At 37.5% G+C, this 23,471-nt stretch overlaps 2 protein-coding genes across 2 annotated transcripts in view; both read right to left on the bottom strand.

The window, feature by feature from the left end:
• DCDC1 (doublecortin domain containing 1) overlaps positions 1-23,471 on the bottom strand; it is a 498,476-nt gene that overhangs the window by 398,318 nt on the left and 76,687 nt on the right. The gene's annotated exons all lie outside the window — the stretch shown is intronic.
• LOC105717237 (cytochrome c-like) lies at positions 18,499-18,816 on the bottom strand. The gene has a single exon (XM_012452264.1). It carries the CDS (start codon positions 18,814-18,816, stop codon positions 18,499-18,501), a length of 318 nt encoding a protein of 105 aa, XP_012307687.1.

Below are 23,471 nucleotides of genomic sequence, written 5' to 3'. Positions count from 1 at the left end.
CTGACTGGCAAAATTCTCCTGTCACTGGAGTGAAAGCGAAAATGGATCACTTTCACCACCACCCTCATTGACAGAAATACTCAAGGGAGATAATTCACTACAAATTGCCCCTTAGCCAATCATGTCTGAATGCTGTTAAAGATCTACAGTTGGTCTCATAGACCCTAAGCAAGACACAATCTCCTCTTTACAACCCTACATTCTCCTCTTTCCATTCCTCATGTTCAGTTTTCAATTTAAGTTATTACTGTATTTAAAACTATAATGATGTTCTTTGCTACAATTTATATTTCCTAGTTATGAGTGAAGGTTCAAATATCTAAGTATCCTCTAAAGTTATAATTTACCAATTAAACTAAGTAAAAATATAATCATCTTGACGATAGTCTCATTTATTTCAACCAAAATTCCAATAATTTAAAAAAATTATTTTAAATATTGCTGCCTTTGAGTTTTAAAAAAATTAATCCCTCCTTCCCTAACCTTGTAGTAGTTCACAGTGTCTATTGTTCTCACCTTTATGTCCGCGAATACCCAATGTGTAGATCCCACTTATAAGTGAGAACATATGATATTTGGTGTTCTGTTTTTACATTGATTTGCTTAGGATAATAGGCTTCCAGCTGTATCCATGTTACTGCAAAGGACATAATTTCATTCTTTTTTATGGCTGCATAGTATTCCATGGTCTATATGTACCACATTTTCTTTATCCAACCCACTGCTGATGGTGATGGGGCACCTAGGGTGATTCCATGTCTATGTTATTGAGAACTATGCTGTGATGAACATATGAGTACATGTGTCATTTTGGCAGAATGATTTTTCTTTTGGATATATACACGGTAATGGGATTGCTGTGTCAAATGGTAGTTCTAAGTTCTTTGAGAAAACTCTATACTGCTTTCCACTGTAGCTGAATTAATTTACATTCCCACCAACAGTGTATAAGCATTCCCTTTCTCTTGCCAGCATCTGTTGTTTTCTGACTTTTTCATAATAGTCACTCTGACTGGTTATACCACATTCTAACTCAAAGATTCCCCCTTTCATTGAGCTAAAATATCAGTAAAAATGTTTGTGCAAACCAAACCTTTGTGCAAGTTTTAAGAGTTAACTGAGTTTTAAGGCTGGCATTAGAAAATCAAACATTGAAATTTATTAATGATTGAGCAACACTGTCATTCCTTCCTACTTGCAGAAGGAAAAATCTTTGCAGTGTTTAAGCAATGTTTGTCTTCAGTAATCATTTTCTGAGAGTAAATTATCAGTGGTAAGAATTAGTATTACTATAAGTTTCTGTCAAAAGCCCTGAAATGAAGCTTCTACTTCTAAGGTCATTCTTATAATTTACAATTGAAATGTACATTATGGTGTCATCTTGCTGTAATATTAAGGTTAATTAAAATAGCATTTTCACTAATCTGTATCTGTTAAGCTTGTTAAAATATTACTTTTACAAATTCACATTTTGTTATTTTATTTATTTATTTATTTTGAGACAGTCTTGCTCTGGAGTGCAGTGGCATGATCATGGCTCACTGCATCCTCAACTTTTCAGGGTCAGGCAATCCTACTACTTCAGTCTTCCAAGCAGCTGGGACCACAGGTGTACCCCACCACACCCAGCTAATTTTTAATTTTTGTAGAGATGGGGTCTACCTATGTTGCCCAGGCTGGTCTTGAGCCTCCTGGGCTCAAGCAATCCTCCTGCCTCAGCCTCCCAAAGTGCTAAGATTACAGGCATAAACCACTGCACCTGGCCTGTTAATTCCATACAGCTTAAGTTTTAGAAACTCTTCTGATACTAAAATTTTAAATCATCATGCTGTAAAACCAGAATCTTCTTGAAAAGCATCTGGGAAGAAACATTCCACAATCTTTTCAGTTTAATCTACTTGTTTATGATCTGGGAGTCACCTCCACCTCCAGACATATCTGGTACAGAGTTTGCAGCTCCTGGAATGGCCAGCACCTGTGGGTTACCACTACCTCAGTTCAGATGAGAGAGTATGCTTAGACCAACATCACCAAAGGTCATGTGAACCAGGTCAATAAGCCATCAGACCCAACAATGTCAGTTTTCCTCAAAGACAGAGAACCTTGAAACGTTTTAATATGGTTTTATGAGTTAATGCCTGGAAGCATAAGCCCCAACTTATACTTCCCCAACAAACTCTCTTCAAAGGATTCTCTATTGCAGGAGTTAGCAAACTATAGTCCAAAAGCCAATTCCCGTCCATTGTCTGTTTCTGTATGGCCTATAGGCTAAGAATGGCTTCTACATTTTTAATTCTTAAAAAAGAAATCAAAAGATGAATCATATTTTATGATAGGTATATTATGAAATTCAAATTTAAGTACTTAAGAAAATTTAAATTTTCTTGTAAAACAGCCACACTTGATCATTTATGTATTTTCTATGGCTGCTTTCATGCTATAACAGCAAGGCTGAGATAGTTGCTACAGAGACCTTATGGCTTGCAAGACCGAAATTATTTTCTGTTCGCCTTTTATGGAAAAACATTCCCTACTCTGGTATACTGCATCAACATTCTCATGAAGCTCTATATTTTCCTGTTCTGTATAAATCAGCCTGAACTCCTTTATCCATTTCTAAAACCCTTCCATTGCATACTCTGAAGACGTCTCCCTGATCAACAAATTTGAGTAGATCCACAACCTCTTTTAAAAGAAAACTAGGCTTTCCTGAGGTTGTTAACTTCTTCAAAGCTCTCCCAAGTGCTGAGATTTCATTCTTTCATATCACACAGTCTCAAGTTTGGAAAGTGGTGTTACAATGCTACTTCAAGATAATTTCTTGCCAACCCTCTTATTAAACAAAAACGAACAAGCTCTGTCCCCAACCCCCCAGGATCATGATGGTCAAGCATACCCATCTTTCCTAACTCTAGTCATTCTTCCTCATTCATAGATAACTTTTACCACACATAGCTAGCAGTATCCTAACTCTGGGTGACTTTCACTTTCCACTCTCTGTGTGCATGCTGAGAGGCCTGATGCTGCTGGAGAAAGTCACACAACTGAACATATCAACATTACCATCATTCATAATCACCAACATCCATGATCCCTCAGTACTGCCTAGCGACTTCTATTTTCATTTCTTTAGTCATATCTCTCTCCCACTTTCCACAAGGTATTTCCAACCATCTCTAATCTGCTTATCTCCACCTAGACTTTCCTTCCCTAATTGTCTCTTCATTTTCAGCAGATGACATGATCTCCTACATCAGAGAACAATCTGAAGCCTCATCTTACTGCTATCAAAGCTATAAGCCTACTTATTTCTACAGCCATCACTCTTTTTCCTTCCAGTTATATTACAAGAGTCACTGCTCCTAAGGCCAATATTCCACTATGCTTTTAATTATGTGTGCTCTCAGCTTTTAAAGCAGTTTATATTATCCATCATTTCTTCTCTATCATGTATATTCAACTACTGCTTCTCAACTAGACTGTTACAACTGATACTGAAATATGTCTCTCCTATCTTGAAAATTAAATCCCCCCATACCTACCTGATATCTCCCTCTAGCTACTCCCCAACTTTACAGATAAATGTCTCTTTTTTTTTCCTTTATAAGTTTTTTTTATTGCATTTTAGGTTTTGGGGTACATGTGAAGAACATGCAAGATTGTTGCATAGGTGCATACGTGGCAGTGTGATTTGCTGCCTTCCTCCCCTTCACCTATATCTAGCATTTCTCCCCATGCTATCTCTCCCCAACTCCCCACCCCCTGCTGTCCCTCCCCTATTTCCCCCAATAGACCCCAGTGTATAGTGCTCCCCTCCCTGTGTCCATGTGTTCTCATTGATCAACACCCACCTATGAGTGAGAACATGTGGTGTTTGATTTTGTGTTCTTGTGTCAGTTTTCTGAGAATGATGGTTTCCAGGTTCATCCATGTCCCTACAAAGGACGCGAACTCATCATTTTTGATGGCTGCATAATATTCCATGGTGTATATGTGCCACATTTTCCCTATCCAGTCTATCATCGATGGGCATTTGGGTTGGTTCCAGGTCTTTGCTATTGTAAACTGTGCTGCAATGAACATTCGTGTGCATGTGTCCTTATAGTAGAACGATTTATAATCCTTTGGATATATACCCAGTAATGGGATTGCTGGGTCAAATGGAATTTCTATTTCTAGGTCCTTGAGGAATCGCCACACTGTCTTCCACAATGGTTGAACTAATTTACACTCCCACCAACAGTGTAAAAGTGTTCCTATTTCTCCACATCCTCTCCAGCATCTGTTGTCTCCAGATTTTTTAATGATCGTGGCATGAGATGGTATCTCAATGTAGTTTTGATTTGCATTTCTCTAATGACCAGTGATGATGAGCATTTTTTCATGTGTTTGTTGGCTTCATGTATGTCTTCTTTTGTAAAATGTCTGTTCATATCCTTTGCCCACTTTTGAATGTTTTTTTTCTTGTAAATCTGTTTTAGTTCTTTGCAAATTCTGGATATCAGCCCTTTGTCAGATGGGTAAGCTGCAAAAATTTTTTCCCATTCTGTTGGTTGCTGATTCACTCTAGTGACTGTTTCTTTTGCTGTGCAGAAGCTGTGGAGTTTGATTAGGTCCCATTTGTCTATTTTGGCTTTTGTTGCCAATGCTTTTGGTGTTTTGGTCATGAAGTCCTTGCCTACGCCTATGTCCTGAATGGTTTTGCCTAGATTTTCTTCTAGGGTTTTTATGGTGTTAGGTCTTATGTTTAATTCTTTAATCCATCTGGAGTTAATTTTAGTGTAAGGTGTCAGGAAGGGGTCCCGTTTCTTCTTTCTGCACATGGCTAGCCAATTTTCCCAACACCACTTATTAAACAGGGAATCCTTTCCCCATTGCTTGTTTTTGTCAGGTTTGTCAAAGATCAGATGGTTGTAGATATGTTGTGTTGCCTCCGAGGCCTCTGTTCTGTTCCATCAGTCTATATCTCTGTTTTGGTACCAGTACCATGCTGTTTTGATTACTGTAGCCTTGTAGTACAGACGTCTGGTAGTGTGATGCCTCCCGCTTGATTGTTTTTGCTTAGAATTGACTTGGCTATGTGGGCTCTCTTTTGGTTCCGTATGAAGTTTAAGGTAGTTTTTTCCAGTTCTGTGAAGAAGGTCATTGGTAGCTTGATGGGGATAGCGTTGAATCTGTAAATTACTTTGGGCAATATGGCCATTTTCACGATATTGATTCTTCCTAACCATGAACATGGAATGTTTCTCCATCTGTTTGTGTCCTCTCTTATTTTGTTGAGCAGTGGTTTGTAGTTCTCCTTGAAGAGGTCCTTTATGTTCCTCGTTAGTTGTATTCCTAGGTATTTTATTCTCTGTAGCAATTGTGAATGGCAATTCGTTCTTGATTTGGCTCTAAGTCTGTTATTGGTGATAGGAATGGTTGTGATTTTTGCACATTGATTTTGTATCCTGAGACTTTACTGAAGTTGCTTATCAGTTTCAGGAGATTTTGGGCTGACACGATGGGGTATTCTAGATATACGATCATGTCGTCTGCAAATAGAGACAATTTGACTTCCTCCTTTCCTATTTGAATACCCTTTATTTCTTTTTCTTGCCTGAATGCTCTGGTTAGAACTTCCAGTACTATATTGAATAGGAGTGGTGAGAGAGGGCATCCTTGTCTAGTGCCAGATTTCAAAGGGAATGCTTCCAGTTTTTGCCCATTCAGTATGATATTGGCTGTTGGTTTGTCGTAAATAGCTTTTATTATTTTGAGATACGTTCCGTTGATACCTAGTTTATTGAGGGTTTTTAGCATAAAGGGCTGTTGAATTTTGTCAAAGGCCTTCTGTGCATCAATTGAGATAATCATGTGGTTTTTGTCTTTGGTTCTGTTTATGTGGTGGATTACATTTATAGACTTGCATATGTTGAACCAGCCTTCCATCCCCGGGATGAACCCTACTTGATCATGGTGTATAAGCTTTTTGATGTGCTGTTGCAATCAGCTTGCCAGTATTTTATTGAAGATTTTTGCATCTATGTTCATCATGGATATTGGCCTGTAGTTTTCTTTTCTTGTTGAGTCTCTGCTGGGTTTTCGTATCAGGATGATGTTGGTCTCATAAAACGATTTGGGAAGGATTCCCTCTTTTTGGATTATTTGGAATAGTTTCAGAAGGAATGGTACCAGATCCTCTTTGTATGCCTGGTAGAATTCGGCTGTGAACCCATCTGGACCTGGGCTTTTTTTGGATGGTAGGCTCTTAATTGCTGCCTCGACTTCACACCTCGTTATTGGTCTACTCAGGGTTTCGACTTCTTCCTGGTTTAGCCTTGGTAGGAGGCAAGTGTCCAGGAGTTTATCCATTTCTTTCAGGTTTTCTAGTTTATGTGCATAGAGTTGTTTGTAATAATCTCTGATGATGGTTTGAATTTCTGTGGAATCTGTGGTGATATCCCCTTTATCATTTTTTATTGCATCTATTTGGTTGTTCTCTCTTTTCTTTTTTATTAATCTGGCTAGCGGTCTATTTTGTTGATCTTTTCAAAAAACCAGCTCCTGGATTTACTGACTTTTTAAAGGGTTTTTTGTGTCTCTATCTCCTTCAGTTCTGCTCTGATCTTAGTTATTTCTTGTCTTCTGCTAGGTTTTGAGTTTTTTTGATCTTGCTCCTCTAGCTCTTTCAATTTTGATGATAGAGTGTCAATTTTAGATCTCTCCTTGCTTCTCTTGCTGGCACTTATTGCAATATATTTTCCTCTAAAGACTGCTTTAAATGCGTCCCAGAGATTCTGGTATGTGGTGTCTTCATTCTCGTTGGTTTCAAAGAACATCTTTATTTCTGCCTTCATTTCATTGTTTATCCAGTCAACATTCAAGAAACGTTGTTCAGTTTCCATGAAGCTGTGCAGTTGTGGGTTGGTTTCTGAATTCTGAGTTCTAACTTGATCGCACGGTGGTCTGAGAGACTGTTTGTTATGGTTTCCATTCTTTTGCATTTACTGAGGAGTGATTTACTTCCAATTATGTAGTCAATTTTAGAGTAGGTGTGATGTGGTGCTGAGAAGAATGTATATTCTGTGGATTTGGGGTGGAGAGTTCTGTAAATGTCTATTAGGTTTGCTTGGTCAAGGTCTGAGTTCAAGTCCTGGATATTCTTGTCAATTTTCTGTCTCGTTGATCTGTCTAATAATGACAATGGGGTGTTAAAGTCTCCCACTATTATTGTGTGGGAGTCTAAGTCTCTTTGTAAGGCATTAAGAACTTGCCTTATGTATCTGGGTGCTCCTGTATTAGGTGCATATATATTTAGGATCGTTAGCTCTTCTTGTTGTATTGATCCTTTTACCATTATGAAATGTCCTTCTTTGTCTCTTTTGATCTTTGTTGCTTTAAAGTCTATTTTATCAGAGATGAGAATTGCAACTCCTGCTTTTTTTTGCTCTCCATTTGCTTGGTAAATCTTTCTCCATTCCTTTATTTTGAGCCTTTGTGTATCCTTGCATGTGAGATGTATTTCCTGGATACAGCACACTGATGGGTTTTGGTTTTTTATCAATTTGCCAATCTGTGTCTTTTGATTGGGGCATTTAGTCCATTTACTTTTAGGGTTAATATTGTTATGTGTGAATTTGATACTGCCATTTTGATGCTAGCTGGCTGTTTTGCCCATTAGTTGATCCAGATTCTTCATTGTGTTGATGCTCTTTGCCATTTGGTATGTTTTTGGAGTGGCTGGCACTGGTTGTTCTTTTCTATGTGTAGTGCCTCATTCAGGACCTCTTGTAAAGCAGGTCTGGTGGTCATGAAATCTCTGAGTACTTGCTTGTTCACAGAGGATTTTATTTTTCCTTCACTTATGAAGCTTAGTTTGGCTGGATATGAAATTCTGGGTTGAAAGTTCTTTTCTTTAAGGATGTTGAATATTGGCCCCCACTCTCTTCTGGCTTGTAGGGTTTCTGCTGAGAGATCTGCTGTGAGTCTAATGGGCTTCCCTTTGTGGGTAACCTGACCTTTCTCTCTGGCTGCCCTTAGCATTTTCTCCTTCATTTCAACCTTGGTGAATCTGACGATTATGTGCCTTGGGGTTACTCTTCTTGAGGAATATCTTTGTGGTGTTCTCTGTATTTCCTGGACTTGAATATTGGCCTGCCTTGCTAGGTTGGGGAAGTTTTCCTGGATCATATCCTGAAGAGTATTTTCCAGCTTGGATTCATTCTCTTCGTCACATTCAGGTACCCCTATCAAATGTAGATTAGGTCTTTTCACATAGTCTCATATTTCTTGTTGACTTTGTTCATTCCTTTTTACCCTGTTTTCTCTAATCTTGCCTTCTCATTTTATTTCATTGAGTTGATCTTCGACCTCTGATATCCTTTCTTCTGCTTGGTCAATTCGGCTCTTGTAACTTGTGCATGCTTCGCGAAGTTCTCATGTTGTGTTTTTCAGCTCCATCAATTCACTTATATTCCTCTCTAAGTTGTCCATTCTCGTTAGCCTTTCATCAAATCTTTTTTCAAGGTTCTTAGTTTCTTTACATTGCGTTAGAACATGTTCTTTTTGCTCATAGAAGTTTCTTATTACCCACCTTCTGAAGCCTGATTCTGTCATTTCATCACACTCATTCTCCATCAAGTGTTGTTCCCTTGCTGGTGAGGAGTTGTGATCCCTGGTAGGAGGAGAGGTGTTCTGGTTTCGGGTGTTTTCATCCTTTTTGCGCTGGTGTCTTCCCATCTTTGTGGATTTATCCACCTGTCGACTTTGTAGTTGCTGACTTTCTGATTGGGTCTCTGAGTGGACATCCAGTTTGTTGATGATGAAGTTATTTCTGTTTCTTAGTTTTCCTTTTAACTGTCTGGCCCCTCTGCTGTAGGACTGCTGAGGTCCACTCCAGGCCCTGCTTGCCTGGGGATCACTTGCAGCAGCTGTCGAACAGTAAAGGTTGCTACCAGTTTCTTCTTCTGCTTTGTCCCAGAAGGATACCTGCCAAATGTCAGTCTGAGCTCTCCTTTATGAGGTGACTCTTTGGATATACGGGGGTCAGGGAGCTGCTTGAGTAAATAGTCTGTCCTTTATAGTAGCTCAAGTGCTGAGTTGTGAGCTCCACTGTTCATTCAGAGGTGCTGGGCAGGTAAGTTTAAGTCTGCAGCAGCTGAACTCATAAACCCCTTTTTTATCCCAGGTGTTCTGTCCCAGGGAGTTAGGGCTTTATTTATGAGTTTCTGCTGTGCTGCTGCCTTTTTTTTTTTCTTCAGGGCTGCCCTGCCCGACAAGGAGGCAGCCTAGTCACTCTCTGCCTGCAGAGGCTTCTCTGAGTTGCTGTGGGCTCCACCCAGTTGCCGTGTGAACTTCCTGCAGTCCTGTTTATATGGGTGTAGTTAGAACTGCCTTGGCAATGGTGGCCCGCCTCTGTAATGATGGACTCTCTCTGTAATGGTAGGTTGCTCACCAATGGCTGGCTGCCTCAGCAATGGTGGACTGCCTCCACAGTGGTGGAGTACCTCGGTAATGGCGGACGCCCCTCCCCCACCGAGCTGGACAGTCCTGGGTTCAGCTGTGCTTGCTGTGAAACTCTCAACCCAGAGCGCTTCCAATTGCTGTTTTTTTTTGTTTTGTTTTTGTGGGGGTGGGACCAGCCGGGACTGATCACCTGGCTCCCCGCCTCAGAGCCTTTTATTTTTTAATTGAATGGGCGGCTCTCTCCCAGGTGTCCTGGTAGCCTTTTAAAAAGGCGCTGGGATCTGTGTGATTTCCCATGTAGCGACCCACTGAGCCGGCTGAAACTGCGGCTCTGAGATTCGTGGCGCTTTTTTGCCCGGGAATCTCCCGGCCTGGCTCCCTGTTTCGGCTCTCCTTGCTGGCTAAGTGGGGGCACAGTCCCGTTTACTCTGCACTGGGAACTGCCACGCCGGGGCGCCGGCAAAACAGCCGCGCCAGCCAAAACAGCCGCGCTGGTGACCCGTGGGGCTCCTCTGCCTGGGAAATCTCCTGGTCTGTGGGCAATAAAAATCCATCTGGAAATGCAGCGTCCACTCACCCTCTGCACTTTCACTGGGAGCTGCAATCCTGAGCTGCTCCTAATCGGCCATCTTGGATCTTCCTCCAGATAAATGTCTTAGATTTGTCCATGATCTCTGTTTCCTTTCCTTTCTTCCCATTTGTTCTCAGCCTGTTCCAGTTTGGCTTTTTTACCATCACTTTACTGAAATAATTCTCACAATGATTAACAATGACTACTATCTTGACAAATTCAAAGGACATTTTTAAATTCTCACTTGTTTTGGGCATTGAATTAGTCCATTATCACACTCTTATTAAAGACGTACCTGAGACTGGGCAATTTAAAAAAGATAGACGTTTAGTGGAACTACACTTTCACATGGCTGAGAGACCTCACAATGATTGTGGAAAGCAAGGAGGAGCAAGTCACATCTTACATGGATGGCAGCAGGCAGAGTCAGAGAGCTTGTGCAGAGAAACTTCTCCTTATAAAACTCTCATACCTCAGGCCAGGCACAGTGGCTTATGCCTGTAATCTCAGCACTTTGGGAGACTGAGGCAGGAGGATCATGAGGACAAGAGTTAGAGATCAGCCTGGCCAACATGGTGAAACCCCATCTCTACTAAAAATACAAAAATTATCTAGGCGTGGTGGCAGCCACCTGTAATCCCAGCTACTCGGGAGGCTGAGGCAGGAGAATAATTTGAACCCAGGCGGTGGAGGTTGCAGTGAGCTGTGATCATGCCATTGCACACCAGCCTGGGCAACACAGCAAGACTCTGTCTTAAAATAAAATAAAATAACCATCAGACCTCATAAGACTTAACACTATCACGACAACAGCATGGGAAAGACCCGCCCCCATGATTCAATTACCTCCCACCAGGTCCCTCCCACAACATATGGAAATTCAATATGAGATTTGGGTGGGATCATAGCCAAACCATATCATTCCACCTCATGTCCTCACATTTTGAAACCAATCATGCCTTCCCAACAGTCCCCCAAAGTCTTAACTCATTTCAGCATTAACTCAAAGTCCACAGTCCAACGTTTCATCTGAGACAAAGAAAGACCCTGCCACACCTATGAGCCAATAAAATAAAATAAAAATCAAGTTAATCACTTTCTAGATAAAATAGCAGTACAGGCATTGGATAAAGACAGCTGTTCCAAATGGGAGAAACTGTCCAAAACAAAGGGGCTACAGGCCCCATGCAAGTCCAAAATCCAGCAGGGTGGTTACATCTTAAAGCTCCAGAATGAACTCCTTTGACTCCATGTCTCACATACAGGTCATGATGATGCAAGAAGTGGGTTCCATGGTCTTGGGCAGCTCTATTCCTGTGGCTTTGCAGAGTACAGCCTTCCTCCTTGCTGCTTTCACAGGCTGGCATTGAGTATCTGTGACATTTCCAGGTGCACAGTACAAGTTGTCAATGGATCCACCATTCTGGCGTCTGGAGGATGGTGGCCCTTGTCTCACAGGTCCTCTAGGCAGTGCCCCAGTAGGAACTCTGTGGGGGCTCCAACCCCACATTTCCCTTCCACACTGCCCTAGCAGAGGTTTTCCAGGAGGGTCGCACCCCTGCAGCAAACTTCTGCCTGGGCATGAGGTGTTTTCATACATCCTCTGAAATCTAGGTGGAAGTTCCCAAACCCCAATTCTTGACTTCTGTGCACTTGCAGGCTCAACACCACATGGAAGCTGCCAAGGCTTGGGGCTTGCACCCTCTGAAGCCATGGCCTGAGCTCTACATTGGCCCTTTTCAGCCATGGCTTGAGATGCTGGGTTGCAGAGCACAATGTCTCTAGGCTGCATGTGGCACAGAACCCTGGGTCCAACCCAGGAAACCATTGTTTCCTCCTAGGCCTCCAGGCCTGTGATGGCAGGTGTTACTGTGAAGACCTCTGACATGTTCTGGAGACATTTTTCTCATTGTCCTGGGGATTAACATTTCACTCCTTATTAATTATGCAAATTTCTGCAGCTGGCTTGAATTTCTTCTCAGAATATGGGATTTTCTTTTTTATCAAATTGTCAGACTGCAAATTTTCCAAACTTTTATACTCTGCTTCCTTTATAAAACTGAATGCCTTTAACAGCACTCAAACACATCTTGAATGCTTTGCTGCTTAGAAATTTCTTCCACCAGATACCCTAAATCATCTCTCTCAAGTTCAAAGTTTCACAAATATCTAGGGCAGGGGCAAAATGCTACAAGTCTCTTTGCTAAAACATAACAAGTCACCTTTGCTCCAGTTCCCAACAAGTCCCTCATCTCCATCTGAGACCACCTCAGCCTGGACTTCATTGTCCATATCACTATCAGCATTTTGGTCAAAGCCATTCAACAAGTCTCTAGGGAGCTCCAAACTTTCTCACATTGTCCTATCTTCTTCTGAGCTCTCCAAACTGTTCCAACCCTGAAATATTACTCAGTTCCAAAATTGCTTCCACATTTTCAGGTATCTACCATAGCACCCCACTCTTGGTACCAATTTACTGTATTAGTTCATTTTCACACTGCTAATAAAGACATATCCAAAGCTGGGCAATTTATAAAAGAAAAAGGTTTAGTGAACTTACAGTTCCACATGGCTAGGGAGGCCTCACAATCATAGCAGAAAGCAAGCTGGAGCAAGTCATGTCTTACATGAATGGCAGCAGGAAGAGAGATAGCTTGTGCAGGTAAACTCCTCCTTATAAAACCATCAGATCATGTGAGACTTACTATCATGTGAACAGCATGGGAAAGACCTGCCCCTATGACTCAATTATCTCCTACTGGGTCCCTCCCACAACATGTGGGAATTAAAGATGAGATTTGGGTGGGGATGGAGCCAAACCATATCAAGCGTAAACAAATACTGAGATATAATAATCCACTATTTTTTCTCCTACTTTCTTCCTAGGGTCATGCCTATTCATTCATTGGGGTTTATCAAGATAAGTCCTAGCCTTCTTTCTGCCTCTCTCTTAAGGCAATCTAAATGGTACCCCAACATTTCATCTTCCATCTATATACTGACAACTCCCAAATTGATATGTTTCTTTTAATTATTAATTCAAAATATTTTTTGACCACTAATATCTTCTAAGTGCCTGGATATGGCAGTGAGCAAAAACAGCCAGGTTCTTGTTCTCATGGTGCTTTTAGTCTAGTGGTGGTCAAAGACATTTGTAAAATAATAATATCATTAAATGTAGAGTAGGTGGCATAAAGAAGGCTTCTGAGAAGAGATAAACTAGATTTATCTGGAAACATGGAGAATAATGAGAATAGGGAACCATTTCAGAGAACAGAGCATATGAAAAGGCTCCATGGCAGAGCAAGCAGGAGGTAATCCAGGAATCAAAAGGTCATCATATGAATGGGGAGAGTAGCCTCCTAAGAAAGGAAAGAAGGCTTTCTTATGCCACCTACTCACACTTAATGACATGATCATTTTATAAATGTCTTTTTTTTTTTTTTTAGATAATATCTTACTCTGCAACCCAGGCTGGAGTGCAATGGCATGGTCTTGGTTCACTGCAACCTCCACCTCCCAGGTTAAAGTGATTCTCCTGCCTCAGCCTCCTGAATAGCTGGAACTACAGGTGCATGCCACCACACCTGGCTAATTTTTGTATTTTTTAGTAAAGATACGGTTTCACTATGTTGGCCAGGCTGGTCTAGAACTCCTGACCTCATGATCCACCTACCTTGGCCTCCCAAAGTGCTGGGATTACAGGTGTGAGCCACTACACCCAGTCTTATTTTAAAAATGTCTTTGTCCACCACTAGACTTAAAGCTCCATGAGAACAAGGCCATGGCTTGTTTTGCCCACCACCATATCCAGGCACTTGACAGACATTAGTAGTCAAAAAATATTTTGAATTAATGAATAAAAGTGTTAATATATATTATTTCTAATTTAAACTCATTTTATCATAAACATCGTTTGATCAAGATTCCAATAAGCTAGCAAAAATTTCTTACTGATTTTATAAAATTATGCTATAAAGTATGCATAATTCCAGGAGATTTTTTTTCAAATAAAACCAATTCTTTTTAGTACCAGAGCACTCATATTTTGCAAGTCTTAAGAAATAAAATAAGAAAACTTCTTCATGTGTGTAGTAATACTGTTAGCTGCCTATCCAATATCCATCCTCTACCCTCATCCTTACTATAATGATTTTGTTTAGGTATTCATACTTCTCCCTTTTGACTCAAGGAAGGCTAAATTATGTGTCTAAATTACCTATTATAGACTCACACCCCTTGTTAGTGAATGGCTTAAGATACAGACACATAACCCAGTTCTGGCCAATGAGACTTAAGAAGAGGCTTCTGGGAACTTAATCATTCATAGAGAAAAGATGGTCCTTTTCTGCCTCTGTACATAGTTGTACCTGGCTGTGCAGCCATCTTGCTACCAACATATGAAAGGGCAGGAACTCCAGAAAACTGTAGAGATCACAGCTGGAATCCTGTTATACTATGCTTGGAGCTGCCCTGCCTCTGGATTTCTTGCTTCCTTTTTTGCTTAAGTCTGTTTGAATTAGGAATCTGTTATTTGCAGCTAAATTCATCCTAACTAATAGAAAAATAAATATTTTTGTCCCACATTCCTCAAATGATGAAAATTTATTCAGCTAATTCAGTGAGTATTTGTATGCCAAATACGTTACAACAGTATTCACTATATAAACCTAAAACGCAAACCATTTAATTAAATATCTAGGGAATAATTTTAGAAGAAATTTTTCAAGCTGAAAATTATGAAAATGAATGGATAATTATGAAAGTAATTATTTGGATTACTAAAAATACTTCACCTTTGGTAATTAATTGTACTTGCTCAGTAGAAGAGAACTACCATTTATTATGACTATTTTGAGAAAGGGAATCTGTTTTTACAGAATTTTTTTTTCCTAACTGAAAGACTGTTGAATACAAATTTTCAAGGAATTAAGATGTAATAAAATGCCATGGCATAAGTCTCTGTTAAGGCCAACATTTTACAAATATGACTTATAATCGAAATTATTATCATTATGTTAACCAAAAAATGCCAGAAGATTGGGCTAAATTTGTACCCATCTTATTAAGTAACTTAAAGGTGCTTTTCTGAATAAATCCTAGAGCTAAATTTGCTGGCCTGTTATTTGTCTTATTCTCATAAAGGTAAGGGAAAGAAGGCACACCAGATCTATTTATTTGCTCTCACTGGCAATGAACATAAATAGGATTTAAAAACACAATTTTTGCTTGTGAATTTGTGTTCTGTGGTGTTTTGGCATTTTATTTTTAGAATGTGAATGAGAAGTACATAACCATAGGAAATTTTCTTTAAGAATAATTAAATGGCCCAGATTACAATTATAATCATATTATTAGTTTTGTTTGTTTTTAAAATCTATATGGATTTATAATTTACATGAAATAAACTGTGCCTATTTTAAGTAGGTATGGTTTATGCAGGTAGAATAATGTATATTCATGTGTAACTATCACAATGAATATATAGAATATTCATTGTGGTAGTTACAGCTTCCACAATTCCTTATATTCTTTTCCAATTACAACTCAATATCCTAGCCCCAGGCCACCAATAATCTGTTTTTTTTTTTTTCACTAGAGAATACTTTGTCTATTCTACAATTTCATGGCATCTAATATTTTGTACCTGGTTTCATTCATTTACCACAATGCTCGTTCCTTTTTATTGTTGAAAAATAGTCCTTAGCATAAATATATCATAATTTTTTATCCATTCACAGGTATATGGACTTTTGGATTGTCTGCAGTTTAGCTAATTGCAAATAAAACAACTATAAACATTCACTTAGAAGTCTTTGTGTTTACATATGTTATTCATCTTGGTATAGATCTAAAAATGGAATTGCTAGATTGTATTTAAGTGTAAGTTTAACTTTACATGAAACTATCAAACTGTTTTGCCAAGTGGCTATATTATTTTGCATTCTTATCAGCTAAATATAGGATTTGCCACTGCTCCACATTTTCACCAACACTTGGAATTTTCAGTCTTTTAGATATTAGTCATTCTAATGTGTATATAGTGGTAACTCATCAGGGATTTAATTTGCATTTCCTTGATGATGAACAATATTGAGCATCTTTTCATGTGCTAATGGTTGATATCTATATTTCTTTAGTAAAATGTCTCATTCACATCTTTTGACCTATTTTTGTATTGAGTTGTTTGTTTTGTTACTGTTGAGGTTTCAGAAATGTTTATATATTCTGAATCAATGTTTTTATTAAATATGTGTTTTCTGGATATTTTCTCTCATTCTGTGGCTTGCCTTTTCATTTTGATAATGCTGTATTTACAAGAGCAAAAGTTTTTTGATTCAGATAAAGCATAATCATTTTCTGTTCATATTTTTTGTGTCCTAAAAAGTATTTGCTTACTCAAGGTTACAAAGATTTTCTCCCATGTTTTCTCTAAGAACTATTATAGTTTTACTCTTTATAATCAGATCTGTGATAATTTAAATCAATTTTCATGAATGGTTTTGAGGTACTCATCACCCAGAAATATCCAACTGTTTCAGCAATATTTATCAAAAACACTGTCTTTCCCTCCACTGTATTACTTTATCAAGAATGATTTGCCCATGTATGTGTAGGTCTATTTCTGAACTCTCCATTTTGTTTCTTTGCTCTTTATGTGTATTTTTAATCTCATATCATCCTGTTTTGATTATTTTAGTTTTATAATAGCTGTTGAAAACAAGTAGTGTAAATGGAATACTATTCAGCCTTTAAAAAGAAGAAAGTCTTGTCATCTGCAACAACATCGATGAAACTGGAGGGCATTATGTTAAGTGAAATAAGCCAGACATAGAAACACAAATACCACATGATTTCACTTATATGTGAAATCTAAAAAATCAAACTCAAAGAAGCAGAGAGTAGAATGGTGGTCACCAGAGGCTGCAAGGGGAGTGGGAGGACTGGGAAGATGTTGGCTAAAGCACACAAAATATAAGCCAGACTGAAGGTATATTGTATATTATGGTGGCTATAGTTAATAACAGTATATTGTATACTTGAAAATTGCTAAGAAAGTAGGTTTTATGTGTTTTTATGACCAAAAAAAAGGTAAGTAGCTAAAGTAATTCACCTGTCAATCAGCTTGGTGTAGCCATTCCACAAGGTAGGCATATTTCAAATCATCATGTAGTATACCACAAATATATACAATTTTTGTCAATTTAAAAAAAAAAATAACAATAATAATAAATAAATACCAAAATACAATTTTTTAAAATAAATCAGGTAGTATAAATCCTCCAAACTTGTCCTTGTTTAAAACTGATTTGTTTATCTAATTCCTTTGCATTTCTGGCATTTACACACAAATTTTAGAAATATCTTGCCAATTTATGCCCTTTCCCTCAAAGAGAAAGCCAGCTGGAATTTTGATGAGTATTGTGTTGACTATATAGCTCAATTTGCAGGAAATTGGCCTCATAATAATTTTGAAGTTTCCAGTTCATGAATATGGTGTATCTCTTGGGCCTTCTTTCATTTCTCTCAGCAATTATTTGTTGTTTTCACTGTATAGGTCTTGCATGTATTGTGTTAAATAAATAGCTAAGTATTTCATATGTTTGAGTGTTGTGGTATTTGATTTTTAAATTTCACTTTCTTTTTTGCTTTTTTTTTATTATTATTATCTCTTGTCTACTTTAATCCTTTCAAGTTGGCAAAAGCACCACTCCCAATCACAAACACACAGCAGTTAATTAGTTTTATGTTTCTGAATGGCTGGTTAAAAGACAATCCTAAATTATAACTTAGTTTGACGTAGATTGTAAATAATTCAAGAGTGAAGTTTAACTTGCTATTATTTTAAACACATGTGACCTTATAGATCATCTATAAAATGTGAGAAGTGCTAAGTAATCTTTGATATTACACATAAACCACACTAAAATTCCTTTCAATAACTAAAAGGAACCATTTTGAATATAGAGAATTCTAATTAGATTGGCATAGTTAAGGCCAAAAATATAAAGTAGACATTGCTACCTTATTTATCTTCAACCCCTGACTTGAAGAGGCAAATGAACACAAAACACAGGTGAATCTTGCTTAGTTCTGAGACAGTGAAGGGATTTCCCCAGTAATTAAATATATTCACATAACCAGTTATGTAAATCTAAATATAAAACCAATCTCCAGTAAGTTTTAAAATGACACTCACCAGCTTTGTGAAAATTTGAACATTACTAATGAAGTCTAATCATATCTTTAGAAGTGGTTAACAGTGATAGCATTTACTGAATTGGAATTACTATTGAAATTCAAAAACTGAACATACTCATTTAACCACAAGCCAGTCTTAGTTTCAAATCAGGACTATCCAACAAAATAGTCTGTCAGTCATTCATGATCTGAATTCTGGTGTATGAGATCTATTAAAGTATGGTACACATTAAAAAGTCATGTTTTTGTTTTGTAATAAATAAGGCAGTTGCCGATTATTACTCATTAGTAGCTTTTTTGAGATAAGCTATCAAGTCTGCCCTTTCCACTTTCTTCTTAATGCCAGCAAAGATCATTTTTGTTCCAGGGATACACTTCTTGGGATTGTCCCAATACTTCTTCAATGTATCCTTTCCCCATGTGATGCCTTTGTTCTTATTGGCATCTGTGTAAGAGAATCCAAGGGACTGACCTGTCTTCTGCCCAAGGAGACCATGGAGATTAGGCCCAGTCTTGTGCTTGCCTCCCTTTTCAATGATGTGGCACTGGGCACACTTCTGAAAAAAAAACTTCTTGCTTTTCTCAACATCACCCATATTTAATTCTCTTTTTCAACACTGGCACAATGAAGGTTCCCACTCTGAAGTCAGAATCTGACTCTCCTTAAGTTTAATTTTCTAACTGTCACTAGCATACAGAAGTACACTGATCTTGTATCCTGCAAACTTGCTGAATGTATTCCTTAGTTCTACTAGCTTTTACATAGATTCTTTAAGGTATTTTGTGTCATGTTGTCTATAAATAAAACAGTTTTATTTCTTCCTTTCAAATCTATACACTTTTTACTACTTTTTTCTTGCCTTATCACAGGTTAGGGCCCCCAACAGCATGTTAAGCTGAAATGAAAAGAGAGGATATCTTTGCCTTGTTCCTGATCTTAGGGGAAAATAGTTCAGTCTTTCATCATTAAGTATGCAGTTAAATCAGTGTTTAGTAGACATTCTTGGCCAGATTGAAGAAATTCCCTTCTATTTCAAGTTTCCTATGAAAAATTTTTTAATAAGTGAATATTAAATTTTGTCAAATTCTTCTCTGATAACTACTGAAATGAGCGTATTTATTTTTTTCATATCCTCTTAAGGTGGTAAACTACATTTTCTGTTGTTAAACCAAGTGATATGATTTGGCTCTGTGTCCCCACCCATATCTCATCTTGAATTGTACTCCCATAATTCCTACGTTTTGTGGGAAGGATCCAGGGGGAGATAATTAAATCATGGGGGTGGTTTCCCCTGTATTGTTCTCGTGGTTTTCAATAAGTCTCACAAAATCAGATGGTTTGATAAGGGGAAACCATTTCACTTGGCTTTTTTCTCTCTCTTGCCACCACTATGTGAGATGTGCCTTTCACCTTGCACCACAATTGTGAGGCTTCCTCAGCCATGTGAAACTGTAAGTCCAATAAACCTCTTTCTTTTGTAAATTGCCCAGTCTCAGGTATATCTTTATCAGCAGCATGGAAACAGACTAATACATCAACTTTGCATTCCTGGGATAAAACTCACTTGATCATGACGTATTGTTGGATTTGATTTGTTAATATTTTATGAAGGAATTTTGCATCTATGATCAGGAGGATATTGGTATGGATTTTCTTTTCCAGTAATGTCTCTGTAATGCTAATCTCATCATATGAGAGGGGAAGTCTTCCTGTTTTCTCTATTTTCTAAAAGGTTTGTGTACAACTGATATTATTTCTTCATGAAACGATGAAATTCACCAATGAGATCATTTGGTCTTGGAATTTTGTTTTATAAAAAGTTTTTAATTATAAATTTGATTTATTTAATACATACAGATATTTTGAGATATAAATTTTCTTCTGTCTCTGTTTTGGTAATTTATGTTGTATTAGTCAGAGTTCCCTAGAAGGACAAAACTAATAGGATAGATGTATATATGAAAGAGGGTTTAATGTCTATTAAAGATAATATATATAATATTAAAGATAATCTATTAAGATGCATATATGAAGGGGAGTTTAATGTCTACATTAAACAACTCTCCACAGCTAGAGAGTTAGTGACCTGATATCTTTTGTTATTTATTTCTCATTTAATGCTTTTGTAGTCAGAAAACATACTTAACATAATTTCAGTCCTTTTAAATGTACTGGGAATAGTGTAATAAGCAGCAAAGGGTCTATAACAGTGAATGTATCATGTACATTTAAAAGAATTTCTTTGTGGATACCCGAATTTGTTTCCGGTATCATTTTCTTCCAGTGAAAAATATCCTTTAATATTTCTCATAGTATAGATCTGTGGGACACAAGGGCTTTATATTGTTTGACTGAGAATGCTTTTATCTTGCTTTCATTTTCGAAAGATATTTCCACTGCAATATAAAATAATAAGATGATTGGTTTTTTCTTTCAGCACTTTAAACATATTATTTCTCTCCACAGAAGATCTGCTATCTTCTGTCTTGCATTATTTCTGAAGAGATGTCAGCTTTTATTCTTACATCTGTATCCCTGTAATTAATGTGTTTCCTCCCCTCTGGTTGCTTTTAAGCTTTTCTCTTTATCATTGTTTACAGCAATGTGATTTATGTCTTTAATCTGGTTATCTTCCTACTAGAGGTTCATTGAGCTTTTTAGATATGTGGGTTGTTCTCCATGAACTCAGGAAAAATTCTGGCCACTATTATCTCAAATATTCACATCCTTCTCAGTCTTTCTAGGGCTCCAATTATACATCTGTTAGAGTGATTGATATCTCACAAGTTACTGACACTCAGTCCTCATTTCCGGCCTTTTCCTTTTGCTTCTCTACACTGCAATTTGGATAGCTTTAATGGTCTGTCATGAAGTTAATTGATCTTTTTTCTCTAATATCTAACCTGCTGTTAAACCCACTCAGTTTTTGTTGTTGTTGTTGTTTGTTTTTTGATTTTTGCAGTTGAGATATTGTATTTTTTAGAACTAGAAGTCCCACTGGTTCTATTTTAAGAAGTTTCCAGTTCTCTTCACATTATATTCATATTTTTCTTTTCTTTTCTTTTTTTTTTTTTTTTTGAGACAGAGTTTAGCTCTTATTACCCAGGCTGGAGTGCAATGGTGTGATCTCGGCTACCGCAACCTCTGCCTCCTGGGTTCAGGCAATTCTCCTGCCTCAGCCTCCTGAGTAGCTGGGATTACAGGCATGCACCACCATGCCCAGCTAATTTTTTGTATTTTTAGTAGAGACGGGGTTTCACCATGTTGACCAGGATGGTCTCAATCTTTTGACCTCGTGATCCACCGGCCTCGGCCTCCCAAAGTGCTGGGAATATTTTTCTTGAATTACATGAGCATATTTATAATAGCTGTTTAAATGTCTTTTTCTATTAACTCTCTTTTGTGGTCTGTTTCTATTGATTGACTTTTCTTCCGGATATAAATCACTTTTTCTGGAATCTTCATCAATCTGATACTAATTATTCCAAATGGAAACAGATGTCTTATGTTTTTATTTTTATTGATTGTGTTAAATCATTTTTAAGAGGGGGCACATTAGAAATTTTCTAACAAGTTCAATAAGACCTCTCCTGTCCAACTGGTCTTAATGCAAATGTCTCCTTACCCTGCACATACTCCCATACTTGTTTCCCTTATACATACTGATTAGTTGTTTTTTTTCCTGGCAGTTGTTTGTGTCAGGCCTTGTGGAGTTCACCCTATGCATAAGCAACTTAATATTCAGCCAAAGACATGAGGCGATGCTTACACAAAATTTGAGAACTATTCTACAAATAGCTCCCTCTAATGGTATTGCTCTGCAAATTTCAGCCACCTAGAACTTTGATGTCTTTCTCTTCAGTTTATGGGGAACCACTGTGTTTTTCTTAGATTCTTCCCTTCTCCTCCCTTTTCCTCTCCTCTCCTCTCCTCCTCTCTTCCCCTCGCCTCCCCTCTCTTCCCCTCTCCTCCTTCCCCCCCTCTCTCTCTCTACCTCTCTCTCTTTTTCACCCCCTCTTCCCCTTCTCATTCCCTCCCTCTCTTTCCACTATGATCTATAAACTGCCTCCAGTTACAAAGACATAGTGAACTTTAGGACGCCCTTCAACTTTTACCCTGCTCTTAGGCATTACAGCTGATACTTCCTGTTGTCTAATACCTAAAAATAGTTGTCATATATTTTGTCCAGTTTTTCAGTTGTTTAGAATGGATTGACTAGTCTGATACTAATTACTCCAACTAGAAAGAGATGTCTTATGTTTTTATTTTTAATGATTATATTAAATAATTTGTAAGAGACAACACATTAGAAATTAAAATTTAAGAAAAAGCAATATTAAGGGACGTTTTAAATAATAACTAATATTTCTCTTAAAATAAAAAAAAGAATTACAGTACTAGCTATTTCACTTGATCCACTTTGGATATGGCAGTTAGCTTGTCTAAGTTTCAGTTTTTTGAGTAGCTTAGCTAGATGACTTCATAAAATCCTGTGATTCTAATGTCCAGAAACTCAATAAAGTTCATCAAAGATACTTTAATGATCAAGTGTGCATGGACATTAATCTAATAGATGCTTCAATGTAATCATTCTTGTAATATGTTCTTAACAATTAAAATATATTAAAATACAAAATGTACATATAAAAACTATAAAACAATTTTAATAAAAAACCAGAAATACATTTTACCTTTTCAAATTTAATATGTTTATGCCTTAACTGCCCCAAATAATATTAAGGACTATCTTGAACTACCATAAGTAAAGTAAATGAATGTTAAGATTGATAATTCTCATTTGGTTTTATTTCCACTAAATACACGCTTTATTCTTTTGCCTTTTTTTAGGATTTCATTTAAGAAAAAAATTCTGACTATAAATGATTATAATATTCTAAAATAACTTAACTGTATAATCCTTGAAATTCACATTAAATAATGAGAAGACAACTGGCTATTCATAGCCTCTTGAGAATAAACCATATATTATCAAATTCCATATTTTTTTAAATCTGCTTTTGTGTTTTTAATCAGATATTAGTCTCTGGCTTAAAAAACTACACTAATTTTAAATAACAATAATATCAAATAGTAGCAATGGACTTTTCCTCATATTTCATAAAAAGCTCTTTAAAGAAGCTCCTTTGTTGGAATCCATGTTGAGCATCCTTAATCAAATTTTGCTACCCCAGGTACTCCTTTTTGAATCTCTTAAGATATTCTCTAAATTATTTTACCCACACTATTGGG

Source organism: Aotus nancymaae, unplaced genomic scaffold, assembly GCF_030222135.1.
Source record: "Aotus nancymaae isolate 86718 unplaced genomic scaffold, 86718_ANA_hifiasm-v0.15.2.pri h1tg000059l, whole genome shotgun sequence".
In the NCBI taxonomy this organism is placed as follows: Eukaryota; Metazoa; Chordata; class Mammalia; order Primates; family Aotidae; genus Aotus; species Aotus nancymaae.
Note: the sequence above shows the minus strand (reverse complement) of the source record. Positions and strands in the feature narration are given on the sequence as shown.

Coding starts and splice junctions, on each gene's coding strand:
- LOC105717237 (XM_012452264.1), bottom strand. CDS start 18,816: ATGGGTGATGTTGAGAAAAGCAAGAAGTTTTTTTTTCAGAAGTGTGCC.